The 25,510-nt window shown below is 35.6% G+C and overlaps 2 protein-coding genes and 1 pseudogene across 2 annotated transcripts; 2 read left to right on the forward strand and 1 right to left on the reverse strand.

Annotated features, from left to right (window-relative positions):
- The first annotated feature begins 6,312 nt into the window (after window positions 1-6,312).
- On the forward strand, window positions 6,313-8,031 carry LOC138827945 (olfactory receptor 12D3-like; annotated as a pseudogene).
- Window positions 8,032-17,099: 9,068 nt separating this feature from the next.
- LOC138827946 (olfactory receptor 5V1-like) lies at window positions 17,100-18,053 on the forward strand. Its single transcript, XM_070023525.1, has one exon. The coding sequence runs from the start codon at window positions 17,100-17,102 to the stop codon at window positions 18,051-18,053; it is 954 nt and encodes a 317-aa protein (XP_069879626.1).
- A 5,578-nt stretch (window positions 18,054-23,631) lies between these two features.
- On the reverse strand, window positions 23,632-24,594 carry LOC138827947 (olfactory receptor 14J1-like). The gene has a single exon (XM_070023526.1). It carries the CDS (start codon window positions 24,592-24,594, stop codon window positions 23,632-23,634), a length of 963 nt encoding a protein of 320 aa, XP_069879627.1.
- Window positions 24,595-25,510: the final 916 nt, after the last annotated feature.

Below are 25,510 nucleotides of genomic sequence, written 5' to 3' on the forward strand. Positions count from 1 at the left end.
AGGTAAAGAGCAACAAGAGAGAATGCCTGCCCAGAAAGAAAAAAAACATGCATGATTTCCTTTGTATGTGGAAGCTAGATTTAGATTATAAACTTGTAGGTAAATATGCTAGGTGGTATACAAGTATGTTCAAATGTATTAACTGAGATATGATAGAGTCAAGAAAGAACTTAAATAGTGTAATTCCTTAGAAAGGCAAAATCAAGGTTCAGCAAAACCGGACACCAGGAAGCAGGTATTTGAAAGGGGTGGGTGACTTCAAGGGGGAAGGAGTAGATGAGTGAAAAGGAGAAGAAAAAGAAAAGGAGAAGGGGGAGATTGCAGTCAATAATTCAATGTTCATCTTCCAAAATTAAGAAGGGTAAGGGAAGGGTGGGAAGAGAAGGGATGGGTGAGAATGTTGAAAGGGGCGACACTGATCAAGCTATATTGTCTTCATCAACTGCTTTATTAAATTGCAACTTTTTTGTACAACTGCTTAAAGATAATAAAAATAAAAAAACAGAATGTACCTGTTGTTCATAAGAGAAGAAATATTGTCTATATGTCTGTAGTTCATTGGCTAACGGAGAGAATGGCAGGTGAATCCAGAGAGTGAAGAAGGCTGTGGCATGGACGTCTTGGTATTTGGAAGCCTTTAGGATTGATGTAGGGTAACACTGGGCAGTGGGAATGATAGAAGATAAGTGGTCTTGTCACTTGTCCTGTGCTGAAAGTATCACAGTAAATTCCATGTTGCAAATATTAAGTGGAGGAGAAAGTTGAAAACAGTAGTCCCCTATATTCTTTAGGTAGGAATTGGAGATGACTTTGACCAAGATGATAGTGATGGAAATACAATGAAGGGCATTTTGGATGTATTTTGAACAGAGAATTTTTAAAATTTGCTAAGAGCTTAGATATATGGTATGAAAATAAGATTCAGCATAGATCATTTTCCTGTATTAACTGTAGAGAGATAGCTATGGTATGGATGCAGTAGGCTTTTACCATATCAAAGGTGTGATACAGATTTGAATGTTTTCTACATAATGAAGATAATTTGTGATAAAAATTTCTTTCTATTAATGAATTCCCCTTTGTGCCAGGGTAAATAAATATGTGAGATCATAAAATAAGGTTAATATAAAGTTTAATTTCTTTAAAACTTCATCTTTACTATCAAATTGTCAATCTAATGATAATAATTTATCTTTTTTGGGCATTACTTAAGTCAAATTTTAAGGTAATAAGTAAAGATAAAATTTAATTTTCAATTTTGAGAAGTTCTAAATTTATGAAGATGAATAAAATAACAACAGAAATAACCACCCAATAAAAAAGAACATAACAGGAGATTATATCATAAAGAATAATAAGAAAGAAAATCTAGAATAATTTGGAATATTTTCATCTACAGTAGAAATAATACTCTACCTTATATTTGACATCATTTACCACAATATTATAATAGCCTAAGAATGTCAGCACACATTAATGATGTGAAAGTAACCAATAATGTCATGAATAATGGAAAATCTCCAAATATTTTGTCCTCAAGTAGTTCTTAGATACAGTTACATATCTATACACATTCACACACGGTACTGTGTGTACCTAGCACAAAATTACAAGGTGAGCTGATATTTTTCCAATAAATTTATTATTATGCATACATATTTGTTAATCATGGTATTTTGATTGTCTTTGTTTTTACTTTAACTTCTCTATTTCTTATTGCCCGCATTTATTTTCATCAGTTACAATCTTAATTTCTGCTAACAACTTAATGTGGATATTTGTCAAGCCATAGAAATGTAATTTATAGACATCTGTGTAGGTTTGTAAAGAATATTTGTGTATGCCTAAACTACAGTGGTAAGGAAAACAAATATTTATCTATAATAAATTCTACTTCTACCAGTCTCAAATTTACTTATAACTGAATAAAAAGCTCTTTAATAAATTATTGTTAGTTTTTGTTTATTTAAATTTTTGTTTTGGAGACAAGGTCCCACTAAGTGGCTCAGGATTATCTTGGACTCATTGCATAGCTCAAGCTGGTTTGGAATTTACAATTCTCCTGCCTCAGCCTCCTAAAATTAGGATTATAGACATGTGTGACCATGCTTGACCCTTGGTTAAATTTTTTATTGTAAAGATACTGTACAGAGGGATTACACAGTTACATGAATAAGGCAATGAGTACAGTTCCTATAGATAATTATTACCCCCTCCTTTGTTTTTCCCCTACCATCCCTTCCTTCCCCACCTCTCCAACTCCTCCCTCCCCACCCCTACACCTGAAGTTGTAAAGTTTGTTTTCAACATAGTATCTTGCACATATCATTGTTACAATGGGTTAATCTGTATCCTTATTTAAGCATATTGTTATTTCCCTTCCCCTCCCCAAATTAGAAAAATGTAAAAACAAGATTCAGGGCATCAGAATCAAATGAAAACAGGGGTTATAGCATGGGGGAAGATTTTTTAAAAATGATAGAACAATTCAAAATATTTTATTTATAATTTGTATATATAATTTCCAGGATGTCAGGGAGATGGTAAAATAAGATATTCTCTACCTTCGATTTGCCATCAATAATAGTACTTAGGAAGCCACTCATGGAGTAATTTCGCTTTGGGAGATATAGAATCTCAAGACAAACTTTCTGTTCTTGGTATAACTTTTATATGTAGTTGAAGTTAAATTGAAATTAGTTCAAATAGTCTACTAAAACTGAAAAATAAACAATGGAGGCTTAAGACACACACACACACACACACACACACACAGAACCTTTAGTATATTCTCAAAGGACAAATAGAAGCCGGTGGTGATGGCTTAAACCTATAATCCTAGCTACTCATGAGGCTGAGGATTGTGATTTGAAGCCATCCTGGGCAGAACAATCCATGCGGGTGTATCTATTACATGTTGTCTACATTCCTTTGGATATATGTCTAGGAATAGTATAGCTAAATCATATGCACAATTTTATTGTGAGGAACCATTTTTGAGGAAGCATTATATCATTTCCATAATGGCTATACTAACTTAAATTCCCATTAGAGTATTTATGACTTCCTTTACCCCACATATTTGTTAATATTTGCTGTTGTTGAGTTCTTGATTTCTGCGTGTTTGTTATGTGTTTCTCATGTCAAATCCTATGAGTTGGATTGTGTGTATGTATATTTGTTACTGATTATTAATCCTGGGACTTTTGCTGGCTAGATATCTACTCTATCTCTTTAAGTCATGTCTACCATCCCTTTCTTTTCTTTTCTTTTTTTTTTGGGGGGGGTGGAGGATAGAGTTTTATTAATTTTTCCAGGACTGATCCCAGAGTTGTGATTCTTTTGCCTCTGTCTTGTGAATAGTTAGGGATTGTAGAGATGCACTAGCACCACCTCCAGAAAGGACATTTCCGTGTGCACGAAACACATTCAGTGTTTTGAAATTTCTGTAAGTTATTATGTATTTTGTGTCCATTAGTAGGTTGAAGTCCCAGAGGTAAAAAATGTATCTTCTCTTTCGTTCATACTCTGTTTTCATTTTACCTTTTAGTGAAAAACACAAGCTCAGGATAACATTTCATTAGATCCAACAAAACCTTCTCATGAATTTAGCACAAAATGAAGATGAAACCTTATGATATGAGGAAAGGAGAGCTAACAAGACCTTTGAGAGGTAATCCCAAGGCATCCAGGCCTGGGACAGCACTGTGGAGAGTCACAGGGGATTCAGCATATTTATTTTTTCATCAGCATAGGAACAAAGGCAAGTAAGCCTTTCGTCATTTGTTGTTACACTTAGATATAAGAAGGTTGTCTTATAAAGCTTTGGACAACACAAAAATCTCTAATAATTTTATTCAAAGAGATAATGTGCTCTAGTCTGATTCTTGAAATTATTTATGCAAAATATATTTATATCAAAGTATGTAAGGACAGAAATAATCATTTTGGTAAATTGACCCAGGTAGCAGATAGAACAGAAGAGAGTAGAACCAAACTAAATTTTCCTAATTCATTCAAATCGATCTTTTTTTTTGTTTAATGTAAGCACAGTTGAACATGTACATTTATATATGTGTGTTTATAAATAAACAGTTATAAAGTGCATGTAACTGGTGAAGTTAAAAATGGGGAGGGCTGCATCTTTTACTTCAATATTTCTCCCTTCTCCCTTTTAAAATATTTTTACAATGATTGAATAGTATATAGCCATTTAGTTTGTTGCTCATCTTTTGAATTGTAATACTTTTTTTTTTTTTTTTTTGGTCGGTCACGGGGCTTGAACTCTGGGCTTGGGCACTGTTCCTGCACTCTTCAGCTCAAGGTGAACACTTTACCGCTTGAGCCACAGCACCACTTCTGGTTTTCTAGTGGTTTATTGGAGATAAAAGCCCAGGCTGGCTTTGAACCGAGATCCTCAGATCTCAGCCTCCTGAGTAGCTAGGATTTCAGGCATGAGCCACTGGCGCCTGGCTCTGAATTGTAATACTTAATGCCATGAACATGTATAATATTTTGGTGTGCACAAATACATTTGAAGAACAAGTTCTTAGAAGTAGAATTGCTAGTTCCAAGTCATGAGTATTTTCTTTTTGATAGTCATTTCCAGATTACTCTTCAGATATCAAATCAACTTATATCAGTACCCTGCAAAATGTATTGGCATATATTGATTTGTGTCAAAATGGTATTTTACTGCATTTTAATTTGCTATTTCTTGCATATTTAATATTCTATTAAAAGTTATAGCTTCTATTTGGAAACTCTTAATGTAGTTTTCCTCTGTTTCATTACAAGTTTTGTTTTCAGGTGAGGACTAGCCCATTGAGAAATTGTGATTTTATATTTTTTTCCTTCATGAGGATTTATGTTTTCATGTTGACTGCTTAAATGTGAATTAGCTGAATCATATGGCTTAATTTACTAGAAGGTTCATATGGACAGACAGAAAAAGCACCTTCTCAGGTCTTGATTCATTTTGTGGCTATGTCTTTCATCTCAGTAAATAACCTGATTTTCCTTCATCAGAGCCCATGCAATGCCTCATTCTTTATCATTTTCCTAAGAAATTCATACACCATGAGATACTCTATCTCTGATGGAGTGGACTAATTATTCTGTTGTGTGTCTAAAGTTCTCTTGCTACTAATATTTCTACATGTGTGGCTTCCTCCATCCGTCTGAGCAGGCTGACTGGTGTGGTGTTGTCTTGTGACTCTTCAGCCAAATTCTGCTGATTTGTATTCCTTCTGCCTACATATTATTTGAAGTTTGTAAAATTTGAAAAATATAGGTTCAGTAAAGCTTGAGGTTATAGGTTACAGGGAGCTTATTTTCCATTACAAAAAGTTTTTTGTTGGTCGTAGGGCTTGAACTCTGGGCCTGGGTGCTGTCCCTGAGCTCTTCAGCTCAAGGTGGGTGCTCTACCACTTAAGCCACAGCACCACTTCCAGTTTTCTGGTGGTTAATTGGAGATAAGAGTCTCATGTACATTCCTTTCTGGGCTGGCTTTGAACCTTGATCCTCAGATGTCAGCCTCCTGAGTAGCTAGGATTACAGGTGTGAGCCACCAGTGCCAGCTTACAAAAAGTTTTGATTAACACGTATTAGCTGTGCATAAGAATGGAGTTGAGTGTGACATTTCACACATGCATAGCGTGTACTGACCAACTGCAGTCTACCTGTTACCATCCTCAACAACCACTGGCCATCTAATCACTGGTAATCACTATTCTACATTTACATTTGTGTGTGTGTGTGTGTGTGTGTGTGTGTGTGTGTGTGTGTGTGTGTGTGTGTGTGTGTGTGTGTGTGTGTGTGTGTGTGTGCTTGTACCAGTCCTGGTGTTTGAAGTCAGGGCCTTAAGCTTTTTCTGCTCAAGGTTAGTGCTCTACCACAGCTCCACTTTCAGCTTTTTTGGAGATTAATAGGAGATAAGAGTATCAGAGACTGTCCTTCCTTGGGCTGGTTTCAAGTCGTGATCCTCCAGTGTCAGCTTCCTACATAGCTAGGGTTATAGACATGAGCCACCGGTGCTTGGCTTCAGCTCCATTTTTAAGGAGAAATGGGCAGATTTGGATCTCAGCTGTTGCCATGCTCCTACCATCATGTAGACATAACACATACTTATTATTTCATTTGAAAATGACTTCAATTATCATAATTATACCTTTGCCAGGTCTTTACTAGATGTATTAATAGTAACTGTATTGGTGAGGCTAGACTATAGTAATGTTCTGGCTTAAGTTTTCTTTTTGAATATCAACATTTAACTACACAAGTTTTTTGTTGTTGTTTAAGTCAGCATTCTGAATGTCCTTCTGGTATCTAAGTATCAAGTATTATCCTGACTTAGAATTTGTCACTATTATCATTTTGTTTAATTGTGTTGCAAAATTTAACACTGGTGTACCTAATCAAGTATTTGCCAAAGATCATCCAGGTAATAACACGATTTAATTAAAATTAAATTGTATGTGGAGTGTATTTGCTGATTGTTATGGCTATAGTTAATTGTAAAAAGTAATGGGTTTCAGTGCAACATTTTAATAGTTGAATACTATGGATTTTAATTGTATCTACCACCCAGAACCCTTGCTTATTTCTATGCTCTCTTTGTTCTAACCTTACTCAAAATAATCTTCCTTCAGATTTCATGTCCTAAAAATCTAGACTCACATATAAAACATATTTGTCTTTTAAAATAGAAATTATCTTTGCTTTAACACGATGATCTCCAGTTTCTTCTGCTTTCCTTCAAGTGACATATTTCATTCTACTTCTGACTGAATAATATTCCCTTGTTTGTGAATCCCATATTTTCTTTTTCCACTCAAGTTTTGATGGACATTGAGGCTGATTTCTCATAACTTGGGCATTGTGAATAGTGCTGCAATGAACTCAGGTGATCAGGTATTTTTATTGTAAACTAACCTTGAATCCTTCAGATATTATGTGAATCTTGATTGCCAACTAGATGGATTCAGCAATACTTAGGAGAAGAGTGAAATGTATGTCTGGATATTCCTGTGATAGCATTTCCAGAGAAGTTGGAATCAAGAGAAAAGCCTGCTCCAAATGCAGGAAAGATCCTTCTATAGGCTGAGGGTCCAGATAGGATAAAAGGAGAGAGTAATTCAGTGGAGATATCTTTCTTGATGTTTCCTGGTTGGCATTAAATGAGATATTCTGCTCAGCTACAGTGACAGAAATCTGTGAGACTGTGAGCCAAATAAACTCATTTTCAATAGGTTGCTTATGTGAGGTATTTGTCACAAAAATGCCTATCTGACTAACATTACTTGTCTCTCTTATCTTTTCTCCAACAGCAATTGAGAACAACACTACAGTGAAGGAGTTTGTTTTGCTGGGATTGACGTACATTCAAGAGCTACAGGCTGTAATCTTCATGGTTTCTTCTATGTGATAAACATGCTTGGAAATGGGGCCATATTGGTGGTTGTCATCTCAGAGCCAAGACTGCACTCCCCCATGTACTTTTTCTTGGGAAATCTTTCTTGTCTGGATATTTGCTATGCCTCAGTGACACTGCCCAAGCTAATGACCAACGTCCTCTCCAGGCAGAGTACCATATCCTTCTAGGCTGCATCACTCAGCTTCACTTTTTCCACGTAGTGAAGCGTTTTTGCTAACCCTTATGGGATTTGATAGATTCATAGCCATCTGCAACTCACTTTGCTACCCTCTCATCATGAGCTCCCAGGTGTGTGTTCTGATGGCAGTTGTGACCTGGGTCAGCAGCTTCTTCTATGGTCTGATGCATTCTGTGATGACTGCACATCTGTCATTCTGTCACTCTCAGAAACTCAATTACTACTTCTGTGATGTCAAACCCCTCTTAGAATTGGCATGTGGAGACATAAGGATCAATCAGTGGCTTATTTCTATTGTGACTTGCAGCTTAGCTATAGTAGCCTGCTTTTCACTGTCCTTTCCTATTTCTCTATTATTGGCTTTCTTCTGTTGAAGAACCAGTCCTGTAATGCTCTCAGGGAGGCAATGTCCCCTTGACTAAAGGTCTCTGCTTGGAAGAAAATAATTTGCAGCATTCGAATGCAAATTGCACATAATTTTATGAGTTTTCCTCATCAACTTAAAACCAATGTTCCCTACATTTCATATGTTATAAATTTGTCTCATGTCTAGTTGCTGCTGGTGTATTCATTGCTTCCTTTGAAATATATTTTGAGAGAACCATGTTTAAGATGCAGAGGATACCACGATAAAATAAAGCTATGTATGGAGACCTCGTTCTTAACTTTCAATTGGTGGGGCAAACATTCAATAAATGAATGTGAAAATAACGGTCTTTGTCTGAAGCTAGTGTATGTTATAAAAAGGACAAAGAAGAAAGACAGTTTGCCCCATGAAGGTTAGAATGTGTTTGTGACTTTAAGTATCAGTATCCCACAACACTATGAATTTTGTGAAATTTATGTAATCACTTAATCACAATAAAAATTGCTATAAAAAGAAGAAGGAGCATGTTAAGGTGTTTGTGTTTTATATGTTTGGATAGAAGGTTTTGTTTTCATTGATTCTTTTAGAGGTTTTGAGTCCTGGCTATTTTTACACATTTTCTTTATCTATAATCCATCCTCTTACTGGTCTTCTCACATAGTTTATTAAGTTGTTCTATGCTTCTGCAAGCATATACCTCAGATTTTATTTCTTTTTCATGATGAGATAGGAAAGGGATACTTGTGAGAAATCTGCCCTCTTCTTCTGTACTGTTAATTTTGAACAGAGTCAGGGTAAATTTAAAGTTTCTGCACTTCTTAAACTTAGGTCTGCAACATTACTATCTCTAGTATATTTCCAAGATGATTTTGCAGGGAAGATATGTATGAAAATAAATAATTTAATTTAATGAGACTGTAACTAGAAGAAAGTGAGCAGGATATGGAAGATAGAAAACATTAAGTAAGCATGGGGACTAGCTTTGGTATCATCCATGGGAATTGTTATATTATATATAGAATTGGTCTCACTTTGAGTTACTGAGACTAATTTTTGGTAATGATTCTGATGTCGCTATCTTGAGGAAAAGAGAGAAAACTTCTTTTTCTTTTAAAAATGATCTTCAAGTAGTTGTTCAAATGGTTTCTCCATTTGTGTGTACAATGCATTCTTATTCAGTGTCATTTTTCCCCACCATTCCTCCCCATACGTGTCTTCAAGTTTCCTAATTCTATTTTCTTATATGTACATTGCGTATTGTGGCTGTGTTTATTCCTTCTTCCATTCCTTTCATCATTTGTCGACTCATTTTCCAATAGAGCCTTGCTCTAGACAAGGAGAGGTATGATCAGCCATAGTCCATGGTGCAGAGCCACATACCTGTAATCCCAGTGCTTGAGGTGAAGCTAGAAGGATCATGACGTTAAGACCAGGATGGATTGAATAGTGAGCTCCAAGCCTTTCTGGGAAAAAGAGTGAGACTATGTTTCAAAATGAGGAGGCAAGACAATAAGCAAAAGTTTATCACCATATTTAGTAGGCTACAAGAAAACATGGTTGTCTCAATTGCCGCAAATATCATCTGTTAAAGATCAACATATATTTATGACTAAAAATACCTAGTAAAGAAGTACTAAAATGAAACTAAAGTACTTACTGTTATCTACTAAAAAGCTGTAGAAAGGACTTAGACTTCCTGAGAACAGGAAATAAGGTGAGTAGTAAGTAGAGTATGAGTTCTACTGTCCTTCTTACTCCTCACTATTCTTTGTTAGCATTCACCCCCAGTATCTTAAAAGACATAGAACAGGGCTGGGAAGGTAGCTCAGTGGTAGAGCACTTGCCTTGCATGCATGAGGCCCTGGGTTCAATTCCTCAGCACCACATAAAAAGAAAAAAAGCTGGAAGAGGCGCTGTGGCTCAAGTGGTAGAGTGCTAGCCTTGAGCTGAAGAGCTGAGGGACAGCGCCCAGGCCCAGAGTTCAGGCCCCACGACCAGACCCCCCCCCCCCACAAAAAAAAGACATAGAAACACCTAGTAGAGTTGAAAAGTAATTCATAAAACTTCTTTGTTAGGTGGGTGCCAATGGCTCACGTCAGTAATCCTCGCTACTCGGCTGAGTTCTGAGAATGGCAGTTCAAAGCCAGTAAGGGTAGGAAACTCTATGAGGCTCTTATCTCCATTTTACCTCAATAAAAACCAAAGGTGTAGGTGTAGCTCAACTGATAGAATAGCTAACCTTGAGCAAAAGAGCTCCGAGACAATGCCTATGCCCTGAGTTCAAGCCCCAGGACTGACAAACCAAAAATCCAAAAACTAAAACCCCCAAAACCTTCTTTGTTTACACACGCCTATAAATCTTTATATAGAAAGACAAAGAGAAATGAATCAACCCACTATTTAAGGAGACCTCAACAAATTTCCTAAATGGTATAGTAAAGAAGTTCCAATTTGTAACAGAAATAAAAGTTTTATAGTATCTAGAGCAAGCTTAACAGACACATAGAACTCTATGTACTGAACAGATATCTGGTGTTCTATGTACAAACCATTTGAAAAAGGCACAAAAAAAAAGGTTTGAACAGTTTGACTTATCCTGTGATTTTCTTCAAATATTTCAATTTCACTCCAAATTATTTATAAATACAATGCAATGAACATGAATTTTCAAAGATTGGTCAAAAGCAATGCTGTTCTTCCACAATTTTCTAGGTTGATTTTGGAAAAAAATAAAGGATAGAACTGTTACATCTTATATTAAGGCCCATTGTAAGAGCTATTAATAGAAAATTTAAGCCAGTGGCCAGATTAGAATGGTGATATCAGAGTTAGTCCCAAGTGTTTGCATGGAGATTAGTGCATAGTAAAATGGTTCCAGAACAAATGGTGTAAATTCAGAAGTGGTATACAAAAAAGAGCTTAATGTATAAAAATGAAATCCAATCACTAGAAATGAAAACTTAATCTTTAGTCATTTAAAGTGAAGTCTAAATGACTGATGAAAAAATACCTTGAACTTCACAAATATAAATCTAATTTGAAAGAGCTGGGAAGGAAGCCTCATGCATATAATCCCAATTACTTAGGAGGCAGAAATGGAAAAATGCAGGAAGAATGCAGTTTGAGGCTACGCAGGGAAAAGTGTTAGTAAGAGACCATCTCAACAAACATGTTGATGTAGTTAATATGACTAGTAAATTATCAGTAAGTAGGAGATATAGAGAGAAGGATCACGTTCTGAGGCTAGTTCAGCCTCCCTTCCTCGTCCCCCTTTCCAAAGTCCAAGATGCTATGTGAAAAATAATCTAAAGCAAAAATAAATGCTGGAGGCCTGGCTCAAGTGATAAGCACGTGCCTAACAAATATAATGTCTTGAGTTTAAATTCTAGAATTGAGCAGAAAAAACTAAAAAGCTAATATAAAATAACTTGACATATCAAGAAAGACTTTTTAAGAAAATTTCAACATTTACAACCCACCGTCTGAGACATAATTTTTTTTCACAACAAAAATAAATAATGTTCTTTTCTTAGTAAACATATTCTAGATAGTGCACAGATGACAGGTCATTCGAATGTATTTGCAGAAACTAGAAGTGACCAATAATGTCTAATAAAAAATCCTGAGAATTTTTCAGAAAGAGGACAGGGAAACTATAAATACGTATTTGTAAAAAATACCCATAGGTTTTCAATAGTAAAAGTAAGCCAAAGAATTGAAAAGAAGTCTTTTGGAGGTGTGCAAAATCTGAGTAATGTACAAAGCGCTAGGCAGCTTCTACTGTGTATATGTCAGACAGAACATTAGAAAGCTTGGTTGTGTCAAATGAACAAGGGAATATGTACATACTACTGTTGGTGACACAGGTACAATTGGGGAAGATGGAAGATTTTGATTACATTTGTAAAATTTTAAATATGTTGAATGCTGGTTTTGCTTTACCTCCACTTTGTTTTTAGAAAGTCTTTTCTGAGTTTGAGCCCTTCTAGCCCAGGAGATAGCCATGGAAATCAAGTTTACCAAGTCATACATAGCTTACAAAGAGGTATATATTTAGGGCAATGATTCAGTGGATGAAGAATTTTTTTGGTTAAGAATGAGTGTACTAGAATGAGGAGTGAGTAAATGAAGTCATTATATTCAATGTACATTATGTAAAAATTGAACTATGTAACTTGAGCGTAGGGAGGAGAGGGGCAAGGATGGAAGGGGTGACATTAATCAAGATGAATGCATCTCATAATCTAACTTCTGGAACTGAAACTCCTTTGTACAACTACTTAATAATAACAAGAATAAAAAGAACAAATGTGCTATTTAAGTTTTCCTTACCTCCAGAAGGAAATCAGATACTTGCAATTAATTTAATTTGAAACAGAAAAATGAGGCAGTAAGAGAATCCAAAGATGAATTTGGTCTGATATGATAGAATTTGGTCTGATATGGAGAAACTAGAGAATGATATTCCTGTAGCATTGGAGAAAGGATGTAGACTGTTTTCTTCAGTCAGTTGTGGGCCAAGTGGTCATGGTCCATATGGAGTAATTTTGATCTCATGGGAGATTTTCTAAAGAAAAGCAGAGGAGCTGGAGGACAGCCCAAGGCTCAGCAGGAACTGGAATGCTCAAGCTTAGGACCACTGAGCTCAGAGACCACAGAAGTATGTCTCCAGGGCCTGGGAAAAGTATCCCACAAGATGTAGTAATTGTCTGCAGTTAAAGGGCATTGTCCTTACCCATTGCAGTTGCATACAGCCTTCAGGGAGACTCTTGGTCTCTAGAACTTGAGTTTGCTAACACAGACTCTCCAGGGATCATTGCCATGACTTCTTGTCTTCATAAGAGCAGTTCCACATCAGGTTCTAGGCATCTGACGGGTAATCTTTGCTATACAGTTTTGACCACAGGTAAGTAAATACTTTTTTAATTGCTTAGCTATGGATTCACTCTTCTCAGATTCACACTCTTCTGACTTTGTCTTTGGATGAGAGATTAAGGATGAGACAATGAATGTGTAAAGACATGAGGGGTTCCCCAGGAAGGAGAATTCAAACTGTCTCGTGCCATAAGTGGCCTGGTAGCTTTAGCATTTGTGGAAAAGAGACCTTCTTTCATTTCAGTTAATTTCTATCTCACTCAGAATGGACTTCTCTGAGCTGCGAATTCTTCATTTAATAAAAGACATGCCTTTATGGTATAAGCAAGAGAACCACCACAGAATTGCAAAATATAATGTCTCAGGACAATATCTCCTATGACATTCTCATTAGAAACATTCTTTTGTGTCACTCTAAGATTGCTGCATGCTGGCTCATAGGTTTTTTTGCATATTTTTTATCGTCAAGGTGATGTACAGAGGGTTTACAGTTACATGAGTAAGGTAATAAGTACATTTCGTGTCACACTTGTGACTCCTTCCCTCATCTTTCTCCTACTTTCCCTCTCTCCCACCCTACCACCAAGTTGTACAGATCAGTTCCAACATATTGTATTGTGTATGTCACCAGACAATTTTTTTGTTAGTTTTATTTATATAACTTATGATACATGTGACTTTATAAATAATCCTGTGTTGAACTGTGTGTAATGGCTGATGTCTGTAAGCCCAGTTACACAGGAAGACCAGCCTGGGCAAAAACTTAGAGTTCTGTCTCAGCTAGACATGGTGGTCGACACCTGTAATTCTACCTGTGTGGCAGGCATAGTTATGAAAATAGTGATCTGAGGTGGACACTGAGCCAAAATGTGAACCCTTATCCAAATAATAGCTAAGATAAAAAATGTCTGGTCCCTCGCTCAGTGAGTGCAAGGCCCTGAATTCAAACCTCAGCACCGCTTCCCTCATCCAAAGTAGCAATCCTTTGGTAACTTTTAGCTTCCTTAACTATTAATTATAGCTGTTATGGAATAATAATATTGTAGACGTGAACTTTTTTCTAAGTTCTGTAATATTATGAATACGTGCAAAAGAGAAGTGTAAGTTTTTTTTCTTATCAAAAACATGTGACATTCCAACAGGAATGATCTGAGATGTTAAATTACAAACATTCATTTTTTCTCTTAGGAATACTTAAAGAAGAAAGAGCTTGTATGCTAAAATTTTATGGAAAAGTATGCGATCAAATAGATATGTGGCATATAGAAGCTATCATTGAAATAAAAACAAAGGACCCTAGAGCCCAAGATAGACAAGATATCATTTTCAACTGAAAAGTAGCATTAAATCTGAGCTTGGATCCAGTAAGGATTGGCAGATAGAAATGGGGACAGGAAGAAAAACGTTTATTCAGGTCAAGTGGGTATAAGTAATTAAAAACAAGAGGCATATTCTGCAACACAAATGTATTCTTGTTTCAAGCCAAATGAAGTTTAGTGTAGAGTAAGACACTAATTGCTTAAATTATTTATCATATAACAGTTTCTTCATGGATGGGGACATAGGAAAGGTATGATTGGAGTGAGGAAAAATAAACTCAAGGCATAGGAGAACTGCATGGAATCTTAGGTGACAAATCAAAAGTATCAGACTATTTCTGGGAGAGAGATTTACAAGGGTGATAGAGCTGAAAAATTCAGTATTTCCCTTGTCCCTAATGTGATACCTGGACTGTCAACATCATGACTTAATGCTTTTGTTCATGATGGAAACATTTATCAGAAGGTTAAGTATTTTTTGTTCACGAGGAATAGTGGAGAAAGACAATTGGCATTCTTATATTTATAAAGAGTTATAGCAGTGGGAGGGGAGAGGGGAGAGGGCAGGGGTGGTAAGGGGAAACAAAAGAGGAGGCAACAATGCTTGATAAGAAATGTACTCATTACCTTACTCATGTAATTGCAACCCCTCTGTATGGTATTTTCACGATGAAAAAGTTATTAATTAAACAGAGAATGGAGAACTGGAAAAAAGATTTATATTTGCACTACATTTTATTTTTTATTAATTAATTTTATTATTATTATTTTATTATTAATTTTATTATAAAGGTAATGTACAGAGGAGTTACAGTTACATGTTAGGTAATGAGTGCATTTCTTTATGAACAGTATCACTTCTTCCTTCATTTTCCCCCAATTTGTCCTTCTTGACCCTCCCCTCATAAGTTGTATGGTTCATTTTCAACATGTTGTGTAGTGAGTATCATTGCTGCATTTGTTTACCCCTTGTCCAACCATTTCTGTGCTCTCCCTTACCCTCCCCACAACAGATAAACTTCCATACAAGAACAAAAGGTACAGAAATTAAAAACAGTGACAAAGAAGGGAACCCCCCCCAAAACAAAACAAAATCAAAACTCCAAAATAACAAAAAACCTCGTTTCCATTTCTTGGAGTTCATTTCAATAAATATCATTTTATATGATGATATGCACATAGCTCTTGAGCCTTTGTGATCCTCTCCTAAGAATATTCTCCTTTAGTCTCACTGTGTGAATGTTTATTGAGTCCTGTTTAATTTATCATGTCCAAGTAAATTTTTTGGTCTTTTTCCATCCATTGTGTTTACTTGCAAATTTATAGTCACATTCTGAGTCCTATAAATGAAGGAAACTGTACAAGCTATGTTTCTTTGGGTCTGACTTTTTACTTAATATATTTTTTCTAAGTCTTTCCATTTCCTTAAGAATGGATCACACTACATTTATACTATACATGTGACTCAGTGCTTCTTTCATTTGTTCATACTATTATTTTGACCCCTCTAAGTCTTTTTCCAACTACTATGTGTAGAAAATTAATTTTTGAGATCTTAAAAACAAAACTTAATTCTGATCCTTTTATATGTTAATTGTTTATCTTAATTTGCCCCTCTTCCTTATTCTACACCAAAAATTTAAAGATTTTCTAATGTCAATATCTTGAGTAGCTAGTATTATTGGTATGAGCCACCGGTGTCCAGTAAAAATCATGCATTCTTAAATCATGCATTCTAACCTTGAAAAAGAATTATTATTAGAATCTGAGATGTAGTTATCACTGGGGTGAAAGCAATCTGTGGGTTAAAAAAAATTACCTTAGGCCCCTGAAAATGTTCTGTTTCACATAATGTCAGAATGGCAGTTCTATTTTATTTCTAGGTCAAGCTGAATGCTCTGATGCTAAGAATCACTAATGGATTCCTTCTCACGTTTCATCCATTTCTGTAGCGTTAAGCCACATCTAATGAAATTTGTTGTAGTATTTAGATGAAAAATACATATACATTTATATACACTGTCATGTTTCAGAATATTTATTGCAACAGTAAATTATCAAAAATTAATGATTAATAAAACCATATATACTTCTTCATTCTTATTTTGCTTGCCTAAGCATGGAAAAATTGGTTGAGTAACATATATTAAGCCATTAGCAGAGGGTTTTTTCCTCTGATGAATACCAACAATTATTATTTGAAATGTTTTTATTTTCCAAATGTTCTAAAACACAAAAAATATTGTAATCAAAAGGAAAAGAAAGCTGTGAACCCGTGGCTCATGCCTGTAATCCTAGCTACTCAGAAGGCTGAGATCTGAGGATCCCGGTTGAAAGCCAGCCTGGGCAAGAAAGTCCACGAGACTCTTATCTCCAATTAACCACCAGAAAACTGGAAGTGGTGCTGTGGCTCAAGTGGTAGAGCACTATCCTTAAGCTGAAGAGCTGAGGGACACTGCCCAGGCCCAGAGTTCAAGACCCAAGACCGACCAAAAAAAAAAAGGGAAGAAAAATTAAAGATGATAAGGAGAAAATGATAGCCTGAAAGAAGCCTTGTAGAATGAGAGCTTGTTGTAGAAACTATTCTGGAATGCACATCCACACATCACCAAGTGGACACAGCCATTAGGGACAGAGAATCTTAGGATTCATGGTACTCTTTCGGGATCTTCTTTTTAACTAAAAATGGTCAGGCATTTGGTTTATGCATAAAGTATTTGCATATGTCTTGGACTGCAGATATGGCTTATGGCTTTTTTAAAAATAAAAATGATACGCTTATATTTTGGTATCTGATGTGGATTTTGATGACTTTATTTGCAATCTTTTGTTTTCTTGTCTTGCAGATGATTGCTACTTCAGCATACAATTATTGTAATCTATGCTTCTCTTTACCCAATTCCCCAGAAGAAATCAGGCCACAACATGGAAGGAAAGAATCATACAGCTCTATCTGAATTCATCATCTTGGGATTCTCCAACCTAAATGAATTACAGTTTTTATTATTCACTGTCTTCTTTCTGACTTATATATGTACATTGGGAGGGAATATTTTCATCATTTTGGTGACCATGGCTGATCCACATCTACATACACCCATGTATTATTTCCTAGGGAACTTGGCCTTTCTTGATATCTGCTACACCACCACCAATGTCCCCCAAATGATGGTGCATCTTCTCTCAGAGAAGAAAAGCATTTCGTATGGAGGCTGTGTCACTCAACTTTTTGCATTCATTTTCTTTGTAGGATCAGAGTGTCTTTTGCTGGCAGCAATGGCCTATGATCGTTACATTGCAATCTGCAAACCTTTACACTATTCAGTCATCATGAACAAGGCCCTGTACAGCCAGCTAGCCACCTCATGTTGGACAGGTGGTTTGCTCAACTCAGTGGTGCACACAGTGCTGACATTCCGTCTGCCCTTCTGTGGCAACAACAAGATCAACTATTTCTTCTGTGACATCCCACCGTTGCTGGTCTTGTCTTGTGGGGACACTTCTGTCAATGAACTAGCATTGCTGTGCATTGGAGTGTTCATTGGTTGGACTCCTTTTCTGTGTATTGTCCTTTCCTACCTCTACATCATCACTACCATCTTGAGGATCCGCTCTGCGGAGGGGAGACGCAAAGCCTTTTCTACATGTGCTTCCCACCTGCTCATTGTCCTTCTCTATTATGGCAGCGCCATCTTCACGTATGTACGGCCCATCTCATCTTACTCATTGGAGAAAGACAGACTGATCTCGGTATTGTACAGTGTTGTCACCCCTATGCTAAACCCCATAATCTACACTCTGAGGAATAAAGACATCAAAGAGGCTGCAAAGACTATTGGAAGAAAGTGGCAGCCATCAATTCTCTCTTATAACCGGTAGTTTGACTTATCTGTGCTCAATAACCTTGTTAGATTAAGAACCAGCAGCTGTTTCTCTCTCTCTCTCTCTCTCTCTCTCTCTCTCTCTCTCTCTCTCTCTCTCTCTCTCTCTCTCTCTCTCTCTCTCTCTCTCTCTCTCTCTCTCTCTCTCTGTCTTTGTTGGTTGTGGGGCTTAAACTCTGGGCCTGGGTGCTGTACCTCAGCTCTTCAGCTCAAGGCTAGCGCTCTGCCGCTTGAGCCACAGCGCCACTTCCAGTTTTCTGGTGGTTTAGTGGAGATAAGAGTCTCATGGACTTTCCTACCAGGGCTGGCCTTGAACCACAATCTTCAGATCTCTGCCTCCTGAGTAGGTAGGATTACAGGCGTGAGCCACCGGCACCTGACCCAAGGTGTATATCTTATTGAGGTTTTATTTTTCCTGTGTCAGATACATCAATGTTACTCTCTTTAGATGTTTTGTTGATCTTGTTCCATTCATGAATGCTTCCTCTGGAGATGGTGCCTGTATTTATGTAATATTTGCTTAAATAATTTCATTACTTGGTACTTTATTTCCTGCATGTAAAAAATTATCTCCCTGGGTTTATCATGTTTCTTTATTCTCACTACTTAGATCATTCTTTTGGACTTCTTTTATTTATGTTCTTCTTAATAAAACATTATCATCAGTAAATTAAGTTCATATCAGTTTGATTGTTTGTAAAAGAAATATAATCATTTATTGGGCTTGATTATTATATTTTCATATATATGTATAAAGTTTTAAAATCATATTCAACTCGAATTCACCCTTTTTTACCCACCTTCCCTTCCCACTGGTTGTCATACCCAGATAGTTCTGTTTTATCCTTCACCTTATTCATTTCTTTAGTTGTAGATTAATCATATTAGAGAATATTATTCTGGTATATTTCACTTAATGTAATGGTTTTGAGTTCCATTTTGTGAGACACACGTGCACATGAACATGCACACACAAAGAGAGAAGAGGAAGAAATATGTTCATAAGCATGAGAGGTAAGTAATTGATAAATGAATTGACAGATGAATAAGGATTGGGAAAGTTATAACCAAATGCTAGAGATATTGGTTTCATCAAACCAATACAATAAAACCAGATATAATAAAAGTGGATGGATGAGTGCTCATGAGTTGCCTTAGTGAATAGGTATCATGGAAGGTCCTTATCTTTCAATTTTATTTATTTATTTATTTATTTATTTATTTATTTTTGGGTCCGGTCGTGGGGCCTGAACTCTGGGCCTGGGCGCTGTCCCTCAGTTCTTCAGCTCAAGGCTAGCACTCTACCACTCTACCACTTGAGCCACAGCACCACTTCTGGCTTTTTTCTTTTTGCTTATGTGGTGCTGAGGAATCGAACCCAGGGCTGTAGGTATGCAAGGCAAGTGCTCTACCACTGAGCCACCTTCCTAGCCCCTTATCTTTCAATTTTAGAGGATAACTATTAGATGTAGTAATTGGTTGGTAAGTTATTTTGTTCTAGAGTGCTCCTTGCCTTTGAGGATTCTGTTGAAGGGTCTGCTGTTTATTGAGCAGTTTTGTAAGTACCTTGGCATTTATCTCTCAGCTTCTAAGAGTTTTTCTAGTTACCCATTCATTACACTGAGACAGAGAAGTCAAATTCCATTTATTAAAAGCACTGTTGAAGAGTAAAATAGTTTTCTGAAATATTTTACAAACTTATTAATCCCTCATTTTTGAATGATTCTATCAAATCAGTAAACCATGGCTCTAATTTTCAATTTATACTGGTATAAATGCTTGCTAAGATTAGAGATTTAGAATTTAACTTTGTGCTTATGAGCAATTCCTCAACAGTGATTATGAATGTGACCAAATAAAGTTAGTTAACAATGTGGGAGCCAACTGGTTTTGTTTGTTGTTGTAAAAATAATAGTAAAAGTTCCCCCTCTCCAATGGATGCCATGAAAGTTGAATATACATTAATGATAGTAATTTACACATTTATAACAAATACATATATTATACTTTAGTTAAATCAATCCTCTCATCGTGTTTTCATTACACCTTCCCTTTACCCCTCAGGTATTAAACAGTTTTAGTGAGTTTTCTTATGCCATCATCATATACAGACACAATATACTGCAATATTATTTATGTTCCAATATTTTGTTATTATCCTTAGCTTCCTCCATACTCTCCAAAACAGTCCCAGTTACAGGCAGGTAATATATTTGTATGTATGTAGCATGGGTCATTTCTTTTTATTCCTCTTTAGTAAGTACATAGAAGTTGGATTAATGGCTCATATGGTAGACAAATTATTTAAGTCCTACCAGAAATGGCTAAACTATTTTTCAAAGTGACTATGTGAAAATTGGTTATACATCATTCTTTGGTTAAGAGTCAGTTCAAATCTGTTTGGAATTATGTCTTCTTGTTAGTTAATTATAAAAGTTTTATGTTCTGGATACAAATAATTTATTAATGATATCATTCCTTTATAGTTTCATTTTCACACACACTAACTATTGAAATCAGGTAATACATATCTTTTAATTTTGACTCTAATTGGTCATGTAGATTATTTCTATTTCCAAATGACAAAGTGTGATGGGGATTTTATTGTAATTGCATTTAGTATTTCAGGTTTTGGAGATTTGGTTGTTGAGTGTTCTGAGAAGTAAATGCGAAATTTTCTACTATTTTCAATAATATTTATAGTACTTAATACATAGTTTTTTTCTTCAGTCCTGGGGCTGGAACTCCCTGGGTGCTGTCCTTGAGATTTTACTTTTTTTCTCTCAAGGCTAGCACCCTACAACTTGACCTACAGCTCCATTTCCAGAATTTTTTGGTGGTTAATTAGAGATCAGAGTCTCATGGACTTCCTTGTCTAGGTTGGTTTAAAATCAAGCTCATCAGATCTCAGATTCCTAAGTATCTAGGGTTCCAGGTGTGTGCCATTGGAGTCAGGCCATAGTAGATAGGTTTTAAATCAAAATATATTACATTTTTAAAAAGAGAATATTCTTTCATGATACTTGATACTATTGAAAATATATGATTTTCCCTTTTATTTATATCCAGCAGTTATTACTCACTTTGACGATTGCATATTTAGTCCTAAATTACCCATTTCCTTTTTAGGTGTTTCCTTTTCTTTTTCTGTTTTTGTGTCTGTGTGTGCTTGTCCTGGGGCTTTATCTCAAGGCTTGGGTGATAACCGTTAGCTTTTTTGCTCCAGGCTAGCACTCAACCACTTGAGCCACATCTTCATTTCTTGCTTTTTGTGGTTAATTGGAGTATAGAATCTCATAGACTTTTCTTCCCTGGGTGGCTTTGAACTGTGATCCTTAGATCTCAGGCTCTTAAATAGCTATGATTACAGGCATGAGCCACTGGTATCCAGCTTATATTTTATTTCTTTACTGAGATATCATAATACTGTTTTATAAATGCTTTGAATTACTTGTTCAAGAATTTTGTAATTGCTTTAAATTCTTTGTAAGACAATAACATCTTTATGTTTTCTCATTATTGGCATCTGTATATTTTACAATCTGAAAGGAAACATTGTTAGATTATTTTTTCACATTTTTATTATTATATCTTTAAGTAGTTGGACAAAGAAATTCCCATTCTACAAAACAGTCTATGAGTACAAGGTGTTGGACAACATTATTACCCATCGCTGTTTGATTCTTTGTAAGCTTGATAATTTTGAATTGTGTCCTAATTGTTTAATTGTAAGTCTATCAGCTCTGAATGTTATAATGAATGATGCTGGGTTTGGTTTAAGTCCTATACATAATATTGATGTGTTTGTTTTGGTCTATAATTAATCTAGTTAATGTTAGTCATCAGTTTCCTCTTATTGACTATGGTAGTAAAATTACTTCAATATTTAAATATTTTATGGCATTTAAAAATATGTTCTATTCACCAGTCAGTTGGTAACAAGGAAGGTCGTCTCTCACAGTTTTTGCTATGCTAGGTAGGATCTTGATATATGTGTCTTCAAGTATTTGTTTGACAAAACAAACTAACTAATTTATGCATTTTATTTACTCAAAATCAGGGTGTGTAGAAATAATACTTAAATAAGAGAAATATTTTAGAAACTATTTCAAAATATTTAATTGATATATAATTAAAAATTCTGAAATATAATTTATAAACTACAGTATTGAGATGGTAGAAGATCTGATTTTTTGTCAACTGTGGTTAAGTATTAGTAGCTTATACTGTAAGCCATGCTATCACGTGTTAAAAATTCATCCTTAACATATTTGAAAGAGTTGCTATAGAAATACATGGCTTACTAAGGGGTATCACATAATACTAAGAAAATTGAGGGAAAGGGGAAGGCTTGGAGGGAGTGTGGAGAATGATAAAAGGGGTGACAATGATCAAGGTGTATTGTACATATAAACTGATTTGTTGAATAGTAACTTCTTTGAACAAGTTCTTGAAGATAATAAAATATAATTGAAAATCTAGGGAAAGTAAAATATAAAAATAAGAAAATTTTCATATAACACAGCAGTAAAATTTTCTTCTTATACATACTTTAAAAGTATGATGCCAATTTTAAGTATATTATGTTTTTCTGTTCTTTCACAGGAATATTATCCTATGTGCTGACAATTCTTTTTTTAATTTTTTAATTTTATGTTTATTTTTATTGTAAAGATACTATACAGAAGGGTTACAGTTACATGAGTGAGGTAATGAGTTCATTTCCTATTGAGCATTGTTTCCCCCTCCTGACAATTCTTTTGTGTGTGTGTGTGTTGTTTTTAGTTTTTTTTAAAAATTATGAAAACAACATACAGAGGGATTACAATTACATGGGCAAGGTATTGAGTACATTTCTTATCAAGCATTGTTACCTCTTTCTTTCTTTCCCCCTTCCCATTCCCCCCAATTATGAAGAGATGAATTTTAAATTTTACTATAAGTTATTTAAGACTAAATCATTGAAAATAGTGCATGTGAAATTGTTAATTTATTGTCACATAAATTATACTAAATAATAAATACTATACTAAATAAAGAATTAGAATAGTTAATAGTTATGTTGTTTTACATAATAGTGAGTGGAAATGAATGTGAATGAATAGTGAGTGGAATGAATGAATATGTAAAATTGATATGTAAAATTAATATAATTTTTTAAAATAGAAATTTGAAATTAGAAGATTTTGTAAAAATTTTGTCTTCTTTAGCGAGTGGAATAAGTGGTAAATATCACTTCCTTTTCTTGTTTATGTAACATATTTATCCATGCTGTAGTTTAAAAAATCTGTTCAGGTTGTTAGCATGTCCATGTATACATGATACATATATATATGTGTGTGTGTTGGGATGGTTAGGAAGCACTGTGCCTATATAAAGTGACCATTGTTAACTTTTTCTTACCTTGAAAGGAAAAAAAATGATTTCAGTGATTTAGGAAAAGAAATTGGAATGAAGAGTTTAATAATTTAAATCATCATATAGTTTGTCAACAGAAAATATTACTTTTTATTGATATTTATTTTATTGATATTAAAATTAGGGAAAAGTTCCAGATAAGCAATATTTTATAGCTACTAACAAAACATGAATCCTTTTTTCTCAGTGAATCTTCCAGCTAAAGTTGGAAGATTCCCTAAAGCTCCCTTCATGGCTTCATTCCTCAGACTGTAGATCATAGGATTGAGTGTTGGAGGGATTATTGTATAACAAACAGACAACACGAGGTCCAAAGCAGTTGCAGAGTCTGAAGTTGGTTTGAGATATGCACACATGGCTGTGAAGAGGAAAAATGAGACAACAAAGAGGTGGGGCAGGCAGGTAGAGAAGACCTTAGACTGGCCTTCAGCAGAGGGTATTCTTAGAACTGTGGAGAATATGTGGATGTAGGAGAGGGCAATGGAGATGAAACAGGCTGAGGCTGCCAGAGACATGAACGCAGCCACTCCAATGACTGCAAGGTAATCATTGGAGCAGGAGAGCTTCGCTATTTGAGGGACATCACAGAAGAACTGATGAATTACTTTGGTCCTACAGAGTGTGATAGAACATGTGGCAGCTGTATACAAGATTCCTGAGATGCCTCCACTTACCCATACAGCTATCACAGCACTCTTACATTTTCTGGCATCCATGATGAGCTCATAGTGCAGTGGGAAGCAAATGGCTACATAGCGGTCATAAGACATCACTGTGAGAATGGCCACCTCAGCCCAGGCCAAAGACGTGAAGAAGAACACTTGGAACATGCACTGAGCATAGGAAATATAGCCATTGCCTGTGAGGGAATTATGAATGGACTGGGGGACTGTGACAGAGATGAAGGAGAGGTCCATGAGGGAAAGTTGCTTCAGGAAGTAATACATGGGAGACTGGAGATGCTCGTCCAGGGTTGTGATGGTGATGATGATGAAGTTGCTTGTCAAGGCCAAAAGGTAAATCACCAAGAACAGGCAAGCTTGTAACAGCTGCAGCTTGTGATTCTCAGAAAACCCCATGAGGAGGAATCTATTAATATCTGTTTCATTTGTCATAGCCATTTGGAAAATACAAGTTGGATTTAGGACCTGGAAAATGAAATCATATGTGAAACTCAGTCAAACAAATTTAAATAAGCCATCCATTTGGTAATCACCATTTATTTCTGTAGCTCATGATTATTAACCTGTCATTTTTATATCATATAGATTACTACAAAGATGACTACTATTATTACATCTGTTCCTCCTCCTCCTCCTCCTCCTCCTCCTCCTCCTTCTCTTATCATTATTATTATTTTTTTTGGTGTCCATTCTGGGGCTTGTACTGAAGGCTTGGCACTGTCACTAAACTATTGTGCTCAAAACTAGTGTTCTACCCGTTGAGCCACAATTCTACTTCCAACTTTGAGGTCTTTAATTGGAGATAAGAGTCTCATGGACTTTTCTGCCTGAGCTGGCTTGGAGCCATGATCCTCAGATCTCAGGCTCCTGAGTAGCTAAGATTATAGGTTTGAGCCACCATTTCCTGGATTTGAACAGGTTTTTTAAAAAGACACAAAGAGACTTTCAGCACAAAAGTATAATTAAGTTGAATTTATGTCTAGTAAAGGTTTTTCTCTACCACCAACTGATTTCAGAGATATTTTTGAAGAACTTGGAAGATTTTTCACTTGCATAAGCACATGAATATCAGTACTTCTTAATTTAAAGGTTTTTCTATTCATTGCCCATGAGTGTACTAAATATACATGAAATAAATAATGAGTTGTAAAATTTGCTCATTTTCAGTGAGCAATGCTTCCTCTCAGGATAAAATTTAAAGTCTTTGTTCTCTAAACCAATTTGAAGACTTAGTCATAGTCTTTCCCTCTTCCTCATTCAAGACTTGAAAACTCACCGCTTGTCTTCTAGGTGTACAGGTAGCTATGGAAGGTTGTCATAACATCTGACATCTCTTCTACAACCAAACAGACTT

Source organism: Dipodomys merriami, unplaced genomic scaffold, assembly GCF_024711535.1.
Source record: "Dipodomys merriami isolate MVZ:Mamm:240054 unplaced genomic scaffold, mDipMer1.0.p SCAF_16, whole genome shotgun sequence".
Classification (NCBI taxonomy): domain Eukaryota; kingdom Metazoa; phylum Chordata; class Mammalia; order Rodentia; family Heteromyidae; genus Dipodomys; species Dipodomys merriami.